Genomic DNA, 16142 nt, shown 5'->3' with positions numbered 1-16142 from the left:
TTCAATTTGGGGTGTGACCCCTATAGTCCAAGCCACTGTGGCGGCTTGTCTCTAGTAGTGCCCCCTCATGGACCATGAGTGGCACCCTGCCATGGTCCCAGGTTCCTCTGGGCAGGGCAGTCATAAGTTTGGCAGGGTCAGACCCCCACAAGGTCTCTGTGCGTCGGTCAGCTGGGTTTCTCTTAGGCTGGGTGATCCTCAGCCTCTTCCTCAGACTCCCTTGATTCTTTCCTGGTGTCTGCCTTCGCTGCCAGGATAGTGACCCTTCCCCTCAGGTAGGGAGGCAGCCAGCTCCTGCCTCTTTGCCAATCAGCCCCAAACTGAGCCAGGTTCTCTCTTTTTCTCTCTCCTCTGGGCCTGACACTGGCTGCAGGTATAATGGGGCAGGTCTAGCTGGGCCCAAAGGCTCTCCTTAACCCTTTCCATGCTGGTGGACGGTTTCTCTGTTTCATGGCAGACGTGCTCAGAGAATACAGTACACTGGTAATGTAAGTGCATGTAACATGTTTGTAGTGGCACTATGTAGTGAAGACAGAGAAAATATGGCATTTTAAATAATAACATTCTGTACATCCATACATAGGCCAGAATGCTTGTAATAATTTAGGCCTAAATTTAGGCCGAGTGTCTCCAACAACCTTTGGATAATTGGGGTATACTTTTATTTTGGAACAGAGTTCTCCACATAAGGCACTATTGAGGAAACGCTTATTCTGCAATAGCTATGCTGGTCAATTTCCCTGTGTAGACAAGGCCCAAGTGACTAAAATGCATGATGTTTTGTGAGCTGTATTTCACTTACAAGTTTAGTCTTGTCTAGAAATTATGTTAAATCAGTAAGTAGTTGAGAGTACTGAGGCTGGAGAAACTAATTACATTAACTAAGCCTGCTACTACTATTTGTTATAGGAAACTGTGCTTATCCACAGCAAAAGTGAACAATGAAAAACCCTGAGTGTTTCAAAGAGTTTAGCTTAGAAATCACATATCTTTTTCATGGTCAAGAGAATTGATAGTTCTTAGAGAGAAAAAAAGCAAAAAGGAAGAAGCTTTGAACTGGCTTGTAAACTAAAGATTTTCCCATCACTTGTACCTTTACTTAAAATAAGGCTTACAATACTGGTGAAATTCCAGAAAAATTAAAAAAGTTTCAAAATGACACCTGCATATTGTATTTTGTGTATAATGGGAGATAGTCTTGTGCTGGTATAGGTGGCAAAGCTTGGCTATATATACCTGGAAAAGGTAATTTCGAGCTGTTTGGGGATCGTTTGATAATTCATTTTCCCGAATTTTTAAACTCTACTTTAGAATTGTATGGTTGAACTGACACAAGCAATTCCATAATTCCACTGTCTGATAAACTTGCTTGGAGATAAATAAGGATCTATATTTAAGGATCCTATAGTTCCACACTGGTGCCAAAATCACCGCTCAGAATAGCATAGAACTAGGATAAAAGTTTGTCGTTGTACCATGGTTATGATTAGACCTTGAATTAATGTAACTGATTTATTATGTCTTTATAAACTGTAACATCCCCTGTTCAGGTTTTCGACATTGTAAACACTATCATCTAAACATTTTTATTTTGCTTTCTATAATTTCTCATTAGCTTTTTAAATGCCATTTTGGCTGATGAAATACATAAATTCATAGTAATTCTCCAGCCTGTACTTTATGGACAGAGAGCCAAAGCACAGCAAGAAACCTAATAGAAGTAACTAGCTGATTCAAATTCTTCAACCAATATGTGTGTGTTTTTAATAACGTCTTTCTCACAACTAATAAGGTTAAGTGAACTACCCACTGTGATCTGTATCTAGTGGAAAAGAGGCTTATTTAAATGACGAAGGCAAGAGGATCTCTCACAGTGCGCAGAAGGAAAATGAGCTCCACAGAAGACCTTGACTATCCTCAGCTCTTATTTCAATACAACAATGGGTTTTTAGTCTCAAAGGTAAGAATTACAAATAATGCCTGGAAATTATATTAAAACTAGGTAGGTAGAAATTTCCAAACTCAATTTAGATGGTTATTTTAAATCTCGAGAAAGGAACAGACTCAATACAAGAGGTCCCAATTTTAATCTCAATCTCCTAGTAATTTGTCAGATTTTAACTTGAAATAGGCATGATGAAAGTTTGCAGGAAAAAAACCCCGTAAGAGACCTTCAAGGATGGGCCAACTCTGAGATAATTTATCCAACTCCTGGAATTTAGGGGCTTTGGGTAAAGGGAACCCAGATCTGAACCAAGTTGTATTATTATAAAGTCTTCCAAATGATGCTTTGCTAAATTAAAATCACCCACAATCATGCCAGTCTGTTTTGCTAATAGAATATCTCCACATACCTCTACATTTTGGGTTTTTCAGATAAACAGACCACAGATCCAAATGATCCTTGGTTTTGATTTTGAAAAATCCAAACCCAGATAACACAGTTTTGCAAAAATATTCTCAAATGCAGTGAATTTTACATATCTGTACTTACCTTGTGCTGCAAAAGAGAACACAGTGGCTTAGTTTTATTTTGGCAAATTTATATCTGTTGGCGGGGGGGAACAGATCTAGTTTAATGACTGTCTTTCAAGAAACAGTAGTAGTGGTAGTAAGGCAAGGTGGAAACCCAGAGATTTCATTTCCCTCTTTGAAGATTTTTTTTACAAACCATGTGTTCCAATTAGTATTTAATATTCCTGCTCTGTCAAAATCCAACACAGCAAAACAAGAAATACCATTCATAGGTGTGTGTGGAGGGTGGGGGGGGGGGGGGGGGGATTAAATGCCCAATGAGTCTCCTTTCCACTGTGGAGAGAATATAGGGTAGTTCAAAAAATAACAGTTTTTTAAGCACTCCGAGACGCAGTGGATGGCCAACATTTTTCAAATTCGCACTCTTAAAATATATTTTTGAAAGATAATCTGAAGATAATTTTTATTCTGCTGGATAGTGTTATCTTATCTCCGAGAGGGAGAGGGGGAACTCTGTGAAGGTTTACAAAGGATCATGGCAAGAAGGAGATTAGAACTGCCACATTTGGCATTTTCGTGAACTTTTTCTATGACAACAATAAAATATGCAATCTAGAATTATGCGTTCCATGCTAGATAGAAAGACATAAATAAAAAGACATTTGTTACAATTTGGGGATAGGCTATCAGATCTATCTAAGGGCTCCAAAGCTTTTAGGATTGTTTCTGGCTTTGATGCATGAGACTTTTATTGTTTTTTTAAACAATATGTCACATCATCAGTCCCTTAATCATAGCACAGTGCCTTTAAAATGTGGTATTGTAAGGGTCTGTTCTAAAACTATAAAGGCAAAAAAAAATGCATACACAATACCTGGCCTTAATATGTGATCATTTAATGGGTAATTCAGCAGGGAACAGAAATGAAAAAAGCAGTGCAATCTTAAGCAACGGTCTCAGTGCTAAAAGCAACTGCAGCGTTTTGATGGTTGAAAAACACTTTAATGGTGGTTTTTACAATTCTTGTAAAAAATTTTCACCTAAGGAGCTGCTCATCAGGGGGCATCTGCACTTTTTCTTACTCCACTGTATCCACCGCCATTTGCTTTCAGATTATGTTTACTGCCTGTGAATTGGGAGTGTTTGATCTATTGCTGGAGTCAGAAGGGCCCCTGTCTTCAGATGCCATTGCTGAACGTTTGGGCACCAGCGCCAGCGGAATGGAACGGTTGCTTGATGCCTGTGTGGGATTAAAGCTCCTGGGAGTCGAAATGAAAAGTGAAGGAGGTAATGTTGTCGGGAAGGGAGAAGACTAACAATTAAATCACTGTTGGTTTTAAGGCCTCATTAAATAGTATGTGTGTGACTGAGTTATAATATTAAAATCAAAAATGCCAGAATGAGGGAAGAGGTACAATGTGGTTTGAGAAATCTCAATGCATCAGATTTACAAAAACTGAACGTGGGTAGAAGTAAGAGAGTAAAACAGATGCATAGTCACTTTTCTACTTCTCCTAAGAACCTATTTAACTCACATTCACAAGCAATAATAATTACCCATGTGTAAGGGAATTTGAATTTAAGCAGCTGTAAGGGAATCTCTAAGAGAATGTTGTAAGATGTGTAACGAATATAGTCTGGAGGCCAGAGGATGGTATTAGTTACACTAATTTAGACTTCTTTAAGATCTCCCGCTAACTTGGCCAATTGTCTTTATATCTTTATATTAATTATCTTTATTACATAAAGTGCAGTTTCAGACTTCCTGAGCTAAAGACAAGAGGTCAGATCCTGAGCTGGTATAAATGGGTGGCACTCCATTGAAATTGACAGAGCTATGCCTCTTTACCCTGTCTGAAGGTCTGAACCTCTGCAGTGTGAAGTGTACTTTAGAAATATTTAGAGAGAGCTTAGAAAGAGATGTGTTCAGACAAAGTAACCCTGATCGAAAATCCTATGTATACAAAGAAACTTCTTTACTGTGTGTTCTCTGCTTTCAGCCTGAATTGTTCTCTCAGTACACAATTTAGCCGGCAGAAATGAGGAGAAAAGCCCACAGAGAGCAGGAAAAGACTGTACCAGATACAATATCTATCTACTCTTCCTAATCTGTTGTATTCCATATGCAGCAAACATTGGTGGATCTCTCTGTAAATGCCACTCACACATTTTGCTGACAGAAGCTGCAGTAGGTGTTCTCCCCTTGGGAATCAAGCAGTGTTCTAAGGATTAATATAAACCCATTGGTACATAGATACTGCTATAATAAACATCCAGAAGAGTGGCCTTTTTACAAGTACGTTCTCTGCTCTTAGGCCACGTCTACATGGGGAAGTTATTTTGGAGTAAGGAAGGGGGAATTTAAAGCGCTATAGCCATTCCACAGTAGCTCCCCGTGTGGATACTCTTATTCTGGAATAAGAGTTGGCTTGTTCCAGTTTTGCTTGATCCACTTCCAAAATGGATTAATCTAAATTGGAAGAAGATACTGATCTTCCACAATAATAGTGTCAGCATGGGGAGCTCTTACCAAACAGCTATTCCAGTACATTTCACCATGTAGACAAGCCCTTAGAAATCTGTGGCCACTTCAGAAGCCACCTACACCCTTTCCATGGCAACCAGGCCAGCTGCAGGAGCATAAATGAGGCAGCATCCACCCTGCTAATAGAAGTTCAGGTGGATGCTTCAGAGGAACTTTTCACCTCCATGGCAGCCGCCTGGGTGTAGACCACACACAGCGACTCTCCTGGAGCTGCCCAGACCCCAGTCTTCCCATCACACAGAGTTGAAGAATAGATTTAAAGCCTAACCTGGCTCTCATTGAATTCAGTGGGAGTTTGCCTGTGCTGTAAGAGAGAGAAGACATTCTATACCAGCCCATATATCTGTCAACGAAAGACATATTGTAAGCATGGTAAGAGCCCAAAGCTTTGCATCTGTCAGATGACTCCCATAATCAGCCAGTGAGAATATTGAAATTCTGTAGCACTAGATGACCTCAGAAGTGTCTGAGCTTTTCAAGTTAGGGATTATGGGTGGTATTATGTCCTGGGGACTTAACTCTCCCTATTGGTTTTCTCACCAGACGAAAAAAGACTGGTATGTTAGGTATTATTGCTGAAATAAGATGCTTTTGAGCACCTACACTAAAAAGCATAGTGGAAAGAGATGTCACCACAGGTGTTTGGCTTATACACTTTCACAAAGAAATGGTGATGATGCTGGGGTGTGCTTTTTATATCCTGGAATCCTTCATTCCAGATCTTGCAGAATCTGATGGGTAGCTATGGTATGCTATGCATTCATGCTCCCAGACCTTCCTCCATCTCTGGTCTATCTAGAGTGGGGAATCTCCTGCAGTTTCCTTGTTGCTTTGGTTGCATTCCTACAGCTTGTTCTTGTTACACGGATTATGCTGTAAAACAGGCTTTGCACAATGACAAGTTTGTAAATGTTAACTTACCTTCTTTTTCCCTTTAGCCTTTTACAGGAACACAGAGCTTTCCAACCTCTACCTTACAAAATCAAGTCCCAAGTCTCAGTATCATAATTTGATGTACTACTCCAAAACTGTCTATTTGTGCTGGCACTACCTGACAGATGCTGTGAGGTAAGGAGATGAAAACTTATGTCATTTGTACAAAACTCATGTGCCAAGATGCATTACAATAAAGCACTTTGCTATATTTGTGAACCTGCTCAGGAAGGTTATGTGTCTTTGGAGAAACTATAGAAAATGAAGACATATGTAACCCACACACCTCATGGGTGTGGTGCTCTGTCCCATGTAGTAGCACTGAGACCACTTGGAGATTAATGAATGTGCTACAGTGTTAGCTAACAGCCATGTGACTTGAGGGGCATGCATTTAGCTCCAGAGGTCCCAGGTTCAATCCTGCCTGCTGATGATACATACGCCTCTACCCCGATATAACGTGACCTGATATAACATGAATTTGGATATAACATGGTAAAGCAGTGCTCCGGGGGGGGGTGGGGGGGGGCTGCACACTCTGGTGGATCAAAGCAAGTTTGATATAACGCAGTTTCACCTATAACGCAGTAAGATTTTTTGGCTCCCAAGGACAGCGTTATATCATTGACTGGTAATTGTTTCAGAAGCATGTTGAAGTGCAAAGTATCACTATTATTACATGAGCTTATGTTTGCTAGTGCTTCAGTGAATGAATTCACTGCAGAGTCAGGAAACAGACTTTTATACTATGCTTCTTTGTTGTATCCCAAGGGGAACATTTAATCATGCTAATAGTTTCTGTGGAGGGAAGCCGTCGGCCAGGCAAATGGTGATGAATAGTGACTGAGGGATGCTTGCAGGGATCCTAACTGGTTCTGTTGCCAAAGGCAGAAGAAAGTGAGGAAGGAAGTCAGTGTATATTGGGCCAGAATCTCAGCCTGTACAACTCAGCACAGCTCTTTATGGAGCTGTGTCAATTTACACCAGCTGAGGATCTGAGCCCTGTCTCTGGTACATCAAATAGCAGTTGCGTTTCCTTCCTCTTAGTGGTGTCCAATAATGAACTTTAAATAATAACAAAGTAGAGACTGATTTCCATTCTGAATCTTCTGGTGTGGCACAGACAGTTTTCAGAATGATTCAAGCAATCAAAGAGTAACCCTTGTAATGCCAAAGGTGATTCCCTTTTTCCTGAATAAGTTTAATTCAATAGGTACCTTAATAAAATTGCCACCAATGCAGCAAGGCGTTAAACCAAAAATATGCTCACAATTTTGTAATTTTTTTTAAGAGATGGGAAAAACCAGTATGAGCGAGCATTTGGCGTTTCATCAAAAGACCTCTTTGAGGCTCTCTACAGGTAATAATCAATTTAGTGTTGGGATGACTTTTCTATTTTGTATTACTACTTCAATGGTGAAATATGATGATTAGTCCTAGTCACATGAAAACCCTGTCATTTCAATGGTATCCAGTGTTGAGAAATATCTGGTATTTCAAATATGCTTGTCATTTGGTATCAAAGCAAAAAATTCTTACTTGCAACCTATCATGAAAAGTTTGTTATGTACCATAGTTGGTATAATGGAAAATTCTGTTAAATGAGAAACATCTGGGGACCCTTAGGTTTAGCTTCATAACACACTGCTAGATGATAAGTGTAACATGTTTTTCTTCCAGTAAGTCTCATAAAAGTGTAGGAAACAGGGTGGATATATTTTTAATGTTTTGTATAGCTACTAGTGTAAGTTCTTTTTACTAGTGGTCTAGTCTATTGTGCATGCTGGCTGAGAAGTATTAATAATAATTAATAATATAGTATTTGAGATAAAGGTTAGTGAAAGAGTAATATTATGCTAGCCATCAATGAATGTGTCATAATTTACTTGTGCTACAAATAATGTTCTTTGAAATCACTAGATCAGAAGAAGAGATGATCAAATTCATGTATGGTTTAAATGCAATTTGGAGTATATGTGGCAGAGATGTGATTGGTGCATTTGACCTTTCACCTTTCACCGTCATTTACGATCTGGGAGGTAAGTGTCATCAGAACTTTTAACTGCCTTCTTTTGTAAGCTGTGGATAAGTAGCACTTATACTATGACCTGTGTGAGCAATAGAAAAACAGGACAGACTTCAAGGCCAGGATCAATCACAAGGGAAGCATTTTACATTTTGAGCCAAAGTCATATAAAATTATGAAAATGATAAAAGCATTAGAAAGTGGAATGTTTTTCTCAGTCTAAGGAACCCCATAGATCTAAGCAGCAGCTTATTTTCCTTCTCATTGATTGGGTAGGTTTTTCTTCTGCCATTGCTTAAGAAATTCTACCAAAATAGCTTCCAGGCTACTCTTCACTTCATTCTGTGACTTTAGGTTGATGAATTGCCTGCATACTTCTTACCCCCAAACAGCTTTACAGTTGTCTCTGTGTTTCAATCCTGTCAGGATTTATAGCACCATGCAATCTCCATTACTACGTCTCCCCTGCTGTTTTGCTCTCCCAAGTTTCTAAAACACAGAAAGCAGAAATGAAGTCTGGCTAATCTGCTCTGGCCATTTTCACTTCTCATCCTCTAAAGCCATTCAGTATGCGTCAGCTGTGTCTTATTCTTCTTTGCAGTGGCCTTACCTATGATTTTCTGACTAATATTGATGACAAATTTTTCCTGGAGCCATTCATAGCATTAGACCAGCCTCTGCCAATGTAGTTCTCTTATGGCAGCAAATATAGGCAACCTATGGCACACGTGCTGAAGGCAGCACGTGAGCTGATTTTCAGTGGCACTCACACTGCCCGGGTCCTGGCCACCGGTCTGGGGAGTTCTGCATTTTAATGTAATTTTAAATAAAGCTTCTTAAACATTTTAAAAACCTTATTTACTTTACATACAGCACTAGTTTAGTTATATATTATAGACTTATAGAAAGAGACCTTCTAAAACCGGTAAAATGTATTACTGGCACGCGAAACCTTAAATTAGAGTGAATAAATGAAGACTCGGCACACCACTTCTGAAAGGTTGCCGACCCCTACCCTGTAATTTGGCTGTAAAAATTCTGCAGATATCTTCAGTCACACAGCAATCACGTCTGTGCTTTTCGTGATGCGACTGATGGATTAAGGTCTGCTGCAGATTATGATGATGATGATGTTTTCAGTGTTGTGTATTATTATTTCAAATTTTTCTTGGCTACATTTGTTGGGTTACTTGCATGCCCATAGCCCTGATTCAGCATCAATGGGAATGATCATGTATTTAGGAATAGACCTGTACTTAAGCACCTGGGTGAATCAGGGTCCGTAAACATGATTTGTTCTGCCCTCCGACTATTTCATTTTAAGTAGATCTGGCTGGGAAAATGAATCTCACACTGCAAAAGTTTCAAGGTTTTAGAAATAAACTGTATCCCAACTTGGGATGAAAAGCCAAAATCTCAAACATTTTTGCAGAAGAGAAATTCTGAAATACTTCATTTTAGAAACACCAAAGTGTTTCACTGTTTCCCAAATGAAAGATGCTTCTTGGGAGCCCTGCTCTGAGGCAACCTCACCACAGGAGCTGCAGAGGAGCCAGAGAGCTGGGGGATCCCGGAAAACTGCTCACCAGATGGGCTGCTGGTGAGGCAGAGTAGGCAAGCTGGCAGGAAACCAGGCAGGCTTCTATTGAAAACTCGTCTGGTTTCCTTTTGAAAGATTTGTTGAAAATGACATATTCCCATGGAATATTTTGCATTCGACGAAGTAGCATTTTCTGATGGAAAAAATGTGTTGTGGAAAATTGATCACCAGCTCTATTTTAAGTATGTTATCCTGAAGCTCAATGTGTTCAGAGCCATGGAATCTTTCCAAAATGTCCCATGCCCCACCCATCACTTGAACACAACTTATAGTTCCTTTTCCCCTCTCCTGCCTTCTCCCCAAGACAAATGTACTGGTTGTCTTGCAATTTCAGTCCTCTGCTTCCCAGACTGGAATCAGTGTTCTTGGTGGCTGTTTGTATAGAATTAATACTGAAGAGCCACTATACAATTTGGTAGTCTCAAAATTTGGACCACTTGCTTCCCTCCCATCCTTCTTTCTGTTTGCAAAGTCTATGTACAGAAAATCTTTTGGTGCCCTTTTTCGGTTTGAATCCAAACCCTAAAATAGTTGATGGGAATTGTCCCATTGACTCCACTGATCTTTGGAGAAGGCCATTGTTGAATGCTCACTGCCTGCAGTCTTATGCAAATGATTAGCTCTGCAGGAACAAATCCATGTGTTTGTGGGATGGAGCAAAAGCAGCCGAAGCAGAGAAACCAGATCAGTTTTCAGTTCACTGATGTAAACAGTGAGAAAAACATGAATTTAAATATCATGGGAAAAATAACCTCAACATATGCTGTCCTTTTAAGGTAAACTAACTCAACTCATGCTCCTCACCAGTTTCTTTCCCTCTCTGGGCTTTGTTTTTACAATACAAACAAAACCCATCCTGGACATTAACTGTATGGTAATGTTTTGAATGGTGAATACTGGATGTGAATCTTTCACATTTTTTAACAATTCAGTTATTTTGCTCATGTCTCAGTGTGGCATTTTCTATATACCAAGACCTGGCTTTGGTGTAAACCTAATGGGAGGAGGTAAGGGCTTTTGAAATCCAGCTTGTAGGGAAGGGTGTCTAGATTTCTAATGCATTGCTGCAGTGACTGTGCTCATTGTGACTATGCTGGGACACAGGAGACTTGTGTTCTATCCCAGCTCTGCCCCTGGCCTGCTGGATGACCTTAGGCAAGTCATTTCCCCTCTGTGGGCCTCTGTTGTCCCATCTGTACAATGGAGATTATGATATGTGCCTTCTTTGTGAAGTGCTTTGATATTCATAGATTAAAAGCACTATAGACTCATAGACTTTAAGGCTGGAAGGGACCACTGTGATCATCTAGTTTAATAGCACTATGTAAGTGGCTAAGTATTATTATTTGCTATATGCATTCCTAAATATTGAAGATGGGAGCTTTAAAACAGAAGAATGGTTCATCGATTTTAGATAAGGGGAAGCTTGTAGTTTCATGCAATGCTGGTTGAAATTTTTTCAGAATGTTTTCATAAAAAATTGAGGTTTCTGTTTTCCAGTGTTCAAAACAGACCCAATTTTATTGGTTTAACACCTCATGTTTTATGGCAAACACTGAAATGGTTATCTCCATTCCTGTTTAACAAAATAGAGGGTTTCAGTGAAATAAACTTCCATTAAAAAAAAAAGTCCTAAAAAGTTAATGAAAACTAAAACTTAGAAAAAGTCAATATTTCATAAAGTTTTCATAATCAAACTGGTCATTTTTTGAAAGAGAAAACTCTTCATTTGAAAATTTCCAGCCAGCTACAGCTGCATCACACTGTGTTGTTAAAACAATGTCCTTTACAGGCTGGTGGTTAGATTACAGGACTGGGAGCAGGGAAAATTGGGTCCTATTTCAGAGATGACAGATAGGATGGCGGACCATGAACAAATCACTTATCTCTTTTGTACTTCAGTTTCTACTTCTGTAAAAATGGATAGTAACATTAACCTACCTCACAAGGCATCATGTGTCTGAGTTCATTGCAGTCTAAGTTTCTTAGATGGAAGATATAAAAATGACCAATATTGTTATATTTGAGCATTTACCCTGTATTTCACTTTCACTATAAGGATGTGCAGGTGGTTTGGCCCAGGAATGTATTTCTTTGTACCCAAATTCTACAGTCACAATTTATGACCTACCTAAAGTAGTGCAAGTGGCAAAGGAGCGTTTTGTACCCCCAGAAGAACGTCGGATCACTTTCCATGAAGGTAAACTTGGTTCATTTTGTGTGTGCTCATATGCAAAGAAAAATGTGCTGAAGGGACCATGTTTCATTATAATAAGTGTAATGAGCAATGTACGCCATTTGAGCTTGGTTACTGACCAGGGAGAAGCTGAGCTATTAATTGCCAAGGATGCAAATATATTCCAAGGCCTTGAACATCATCCCAATTAAACAGCAACGTAAAAATTAAAAACCAAACTCCATGCTGTGTGCCTCCTAGCCCTTCGGTGTCACGCGGTGGGGATGCGGCTTTACTGAACAATTGTGGGGAGGTCCAAAGTGTGCAAAATTGTTGAAAACAGTAGGTTGTGTAGATTAGTGCAATGTGACTAGCAACAAAGGCCCCTAAGGAAGCCCATGTTACATTAGAAGGGATAAATGCTGTTGGGGTCCTGTTACGATATAAATTGAGTGTTGAGACATCTTGCTTTTAGATGTCTATTTTTACCGTTTAAATAAAAATAAATGGTCAGTTTTGGGGAAGTGGGGGTCGGAGGAGGAGGGGAGAGACAGAGAAAGGGGATCCAGCAGTGAAGAAGGGGAAAAAGTGGAGGGGGGAGATGACCTAAAAGCAAAGACAGAGAAGTGTGACAGACGGTTTATATGGGTGAAGCAGACAGGAAAGAGAAAGAGAGAGAGAAACAAAATTGGCATTCAAGTGGATGGATAAAGAGCACACCAGCAATTATTCAATACTGGGAGATTTGCCCCCTAAGTGGGCTGTGAATCTTCTTTACTTGTATTGTGGTCTCACCTAGATTGGAGGAGGTTTTTTAAATGTAATTGGTGTAGAAGAAGGTGAAAAGTAACTTTTTTTGGTTTGTTTAGAGAACTCTCGCCATCCCTTTCTTTTACGTGTACGTTCATTTCTGTCTCTTCGGAGAAATTGTGAAGCACTAAAATTTTTCCAAAGAATCAGATATGTCTCTTAAATGTTTGGCTGCTTACATTTTTCAGGCCTCTTCCACACTTAACACGAACAAACCCCCTTCACACTGCCACACAGCACTGAGAATTTTTGCCATACACTCTTAGTCACTGCTTAGCATTAGCCGTGAGCATGACGAGCCAGAAGAGTGTAGTTTCCCAGCAAGTCTTTTGAGTAGTTTTGGAGCTAGCTTGTGCTTTTTGCAACACCAAATTTAAAATGTTTGCTTATTTAGGCCTGTTTTTTGCATTCTTTTTTCTTTTTTGTTACAGGAGATTTTTTTAAAGATCCAATACCAGAAGCTGACCTGTACATTCTGGCGAGGGTCCTGCATGACTGGGCAGATGACAAGTGTATGCAGCTACTAGCAAAAATCCACAAGGCTTGCAAGCCTGGTATGTTTTCCTCTTTGCAAAATACAGACTTATAGATATCATTTGGTTTGGACAGGGTTTTTGTGCTTTTTTTAAAAGGTCCATTTGAATGAAAGATTAAGTAAAGAAACATACACTGAAAACCTTTCTCCTTTTCAGTCAGTGATTTGCATCCAGGCCATGTGAGTAATAATGGCCAATGTGACATTTTTCACAATTGGTTTCTAGGTTTGGGCACTTCACTTTAGACATGGAAGGCCAGATATTTAAAGTTATTTAGGTGCCTAATGATGTTGACAGGCACCTCTTCAATTTCTGAAAATTGTTAATCTGCGTTTCTAGGTGCCATGGGGTTTGATTTTCAGAGAGGCTGAGCAACCACACCTCTGGGGTTCATTTCTGCTGGTGTAAATAAATGTTTCAATCCCAGCTAATAGGTTCCCCTTCACTCTCTACTTTTGAAGTACAGGAAATAAGTTAATTGATGCACAGAATCCCTCTTCCTATTTCATTAAATACTGTAGCAATATAACATGATTTTTCTTTTCATTTAAGGGAGATCACTAAGGTTTTGGAAATACCTAAAAATGCAGTTGAAAAATAAGCTTTAGCGTCCTCCTCTGACAAATTAACGTGTTTGTTTTTAAATCTCTTTATCCCATCAGGGGGAGGAGTGCTGCTGGTTGAAACACTTTTGAATGAAGACAAAACTGGGCCTTTGGAAACCCAGCTTTACTCTATGAACATGTTGGTTCAAGCTGAAGGAAAAGAACGAACGCCAGCCGAGTACAGCAAGCTCCTCGCTGCAGCTGGTTTCAGAGAGATTCAGGTCAAGAAAACAGGAAAGCTCTATGATGCCATTTTAGGAAGAAAATAATTCTGTCTCTTCTTTCTTGCCTATTGCTAGATGTGTAAATGCAGTGAAGTGACCAGCTTTTACTAGACTGCAGCAGTGAACCCTGCTCATAGTTAACCTTGTCACTTTGTTTGTACAACAATACACTGCTAGAACATTCATTCATTATGTATGTTGAGCCTACAGGGATTGACAGTGCCAGCTTGAATGTGATTCCTGTTTGGTTCTGGACTCTAACTGTGGGAATAAAGTAATTAACACATGTTTAACAAGAAATAGCATGTGAAAGCAACACTATGGAAAGCTTATACTCTTTGCATTATACATTTTTTCTATTCTGTCAGACTTTGTACTTTCCTCACTTTTTGCATATTTAACATAATGTCTGACCCGTCTGGGTTTGTACTCAGCTTTCTTCTTGTAAATATAAACTGTACATCACTTTACTGATTACTGTTGGATGCAGTGTAAAGGGAGTGAACTCTCTCTTGTCAGGATTTGCCATCTTTCAGTTTCTTCAAATGTTTCTTAATTCAGTCTCACGTGAGAACAACAAGAGGACAGTCAGTATAATGAAAAGTATGAGATTCAAAACTAACCAAATGAAGTGTTTTCCCCCACACTGTCTGTGGCACTCATTGCTACAGGATACCACTGAGGCCAGGAGCTTAGCTGGATCCAGAAAAGTAGTCAACTTTTATATAGATAAGACTATTCCTCCTGTTCCCTCCTCCTTCTTAGCAGGCCCAAATATGCCTGCAATGCACTCCCACAGTCCCACCCCTTACAGCTTAGGGTCATGTTCCATTTTGGGCCTGGGGTCTTCATCCCACCCCTTTTGTACCCCATGGGTGGGGTAAGGAGTGAGGTTGTGCTCTTGTCAGTATTTCTTTGGTCTTTTAGTGTTTTATACCTCCCCGTCCTCCACACCTTTGCCCCTCCCAACCGGTTGCTTGATTTTGCCTTGAGATAGTGGTTGAGGCAATCTTAAAGTGTGCTCTGAGTAACACTTTAACTGCTCTATTCTGTTCCCATTGTACTAACAAATCCAGCTGACTAGACAGAAGCAACATCACAGTGTCCTTGTCCCTTGTTTACACAGATTAGTATAAGTATCAAAAAGTCAACCCCAAAATTCTATTCCAGGCTAACAAACCGACCTATATATTAACACTGATCCCTGGGTATTGGGAGATAGGAGGATAATTTTTCTGGAAGCAAGTCATCCCTCAGACACCTTAACCTGGACTGAGTTGACTTTTTGAGGTGAGGTAAGCGGAGTGGGTTTGGGACTCAGCCTCATCTGTGGCACTCATCAGTTTGCCTCACCAGCTGAAGGCAATGAGTACAGAAGTCATGTGTTGGAGACCATGTGACTAAGAACCAGGCTTACTGGGAGATATAAGGGCAGCCTGGGTTTAGTCAAGAGAGAGACTTCAGGGAAAGCAGATGTGGGTCCAATTGCACCCGCCCTGCACCCCAACCCTCTGCCCCAGCCCTGAGCCCCCTCCCATACCCCAAACCCCACATCCCTGGCCCCACCCCAGAGCCTTCACCCCTAGCCAGAGCCCTCACCCCCTACACCAAACCCTCTGCTCCAGCCCTGAGCCCCCTCCTGCACCCCAAACACCTCATCCCAAGCCCCACCCCAGAGATCACACCCCCAGCCACAGTCATCACCTCCATTTTGTGTCACTCATCACCTCCATATTGGTTCACATAACAAAATTCATTCCGCAAATGGATGTCAACAATTAGAGGGAACACTGCTTGTGGGGAGGAGGGTCGCAAGGTTATTGTGGGGGTGTTCCAGCATGATATGGTATTGCCATCTTTACTTCTGCACTGCTGCCTACAGGGCTGGGTCCTCAGTTAGCAGCTGCCACTCTCCAGCCACCCAGCTCTGAAGTCAACAGTGCAGAAGTAAGAATGGCATATTATGGTATTGCCACCTGTACTTCTGTACTGCTGCTGGGCGCCACCTTCAGAGCTGGGTACCCAGTCAACATCTGCTGACCCTGGCGAGCCGCGTGCCAAACATTGCTGACCCCTGGTTTAGTGCATGAGCCTCTACTGCATGAGTTAAAAGCCAACTGCCTAATAGATAAGGCTGTAGCGTGGACTAATTTTCTCTCTCCCTTTAAGTGCTCTCTGTGCCACTAGATGGGACAGAACAACACACCTCCAT

At 40.5% G+C, this 16142-nt stretch overlaps 1 protein-coding gene across 1 annotated transcript; it reads left to right on the top strand.

Moving 5' to 3' along the window:
• Positions 1-1854: 1854 nt before the first annotated feature.
• On the top strand, positions 1855-14338 carry ASMT (acetylserotonin O-methyltransferase). Its single transcript, XM_054016517.1, has 8 exons — positions 1855-1960; positions 3588-3762; positions 5959-6088; positions 7245-7313; positions 7874-7992; positions 11639-11779; positions 12997-13119; positions 13764-14338. Exons 1-8 carry the CDS (start codon positions 1889-1891, stop codon positions 13973-13975), a joined length of 1041 nt encoding a protein of 346 aa, XP_053872492.1. The 5' UTR covers positions 1855-1888; the 3' UTR covers positions 13976-14338.
• The last annotated feature ends 1804 nt before the right edge of the window (positions 14339-16142 follow it).

Source organism: Malaclemys terrapin, chromosome 1 (assembly GCF_027887155.1).
Source record: "Malaclemys terrapin pileata isolate rMalTer1 chromosome 1, rMalTer1.hap1, whole genome shotgun sequence".
NCBI lineage: Eukaryota > Metazoa > Chordata > Testudines > Emydidae > Malaclemys > Malaclemys terrapin.
The sequence above is the reverse complement of the archived record's forward strand: the minus strand, read 5'-3'. Positions and strand labels throughout refer to the sequence as shown.

Excerpts from the sequence above, each read along its gene's own strand:
- ASMT (XM_054016517.1), top strand. The coding sequence starts at position 1,889 with ATGAGCTCCACAGAAGACCTTGACTATCCTCAGCTCTTATTTCAATAC. Across the intron at positions 11,780-12,996 it reads TCGGATCACTTTCCATGAAG|GAGATTTTTTTAAAGATCCA; the intron begins GTAAACTTGGTT and ends TTTTTGTTACAG. Across the intron at positions 13,120-13,763 it reads CCACAAGGCTTGCAAGCCTG|GGGGAGGAGTGCTGCTGGTT; the intron begins GTATGTTTTCCT and ends TTATCCCATCAG.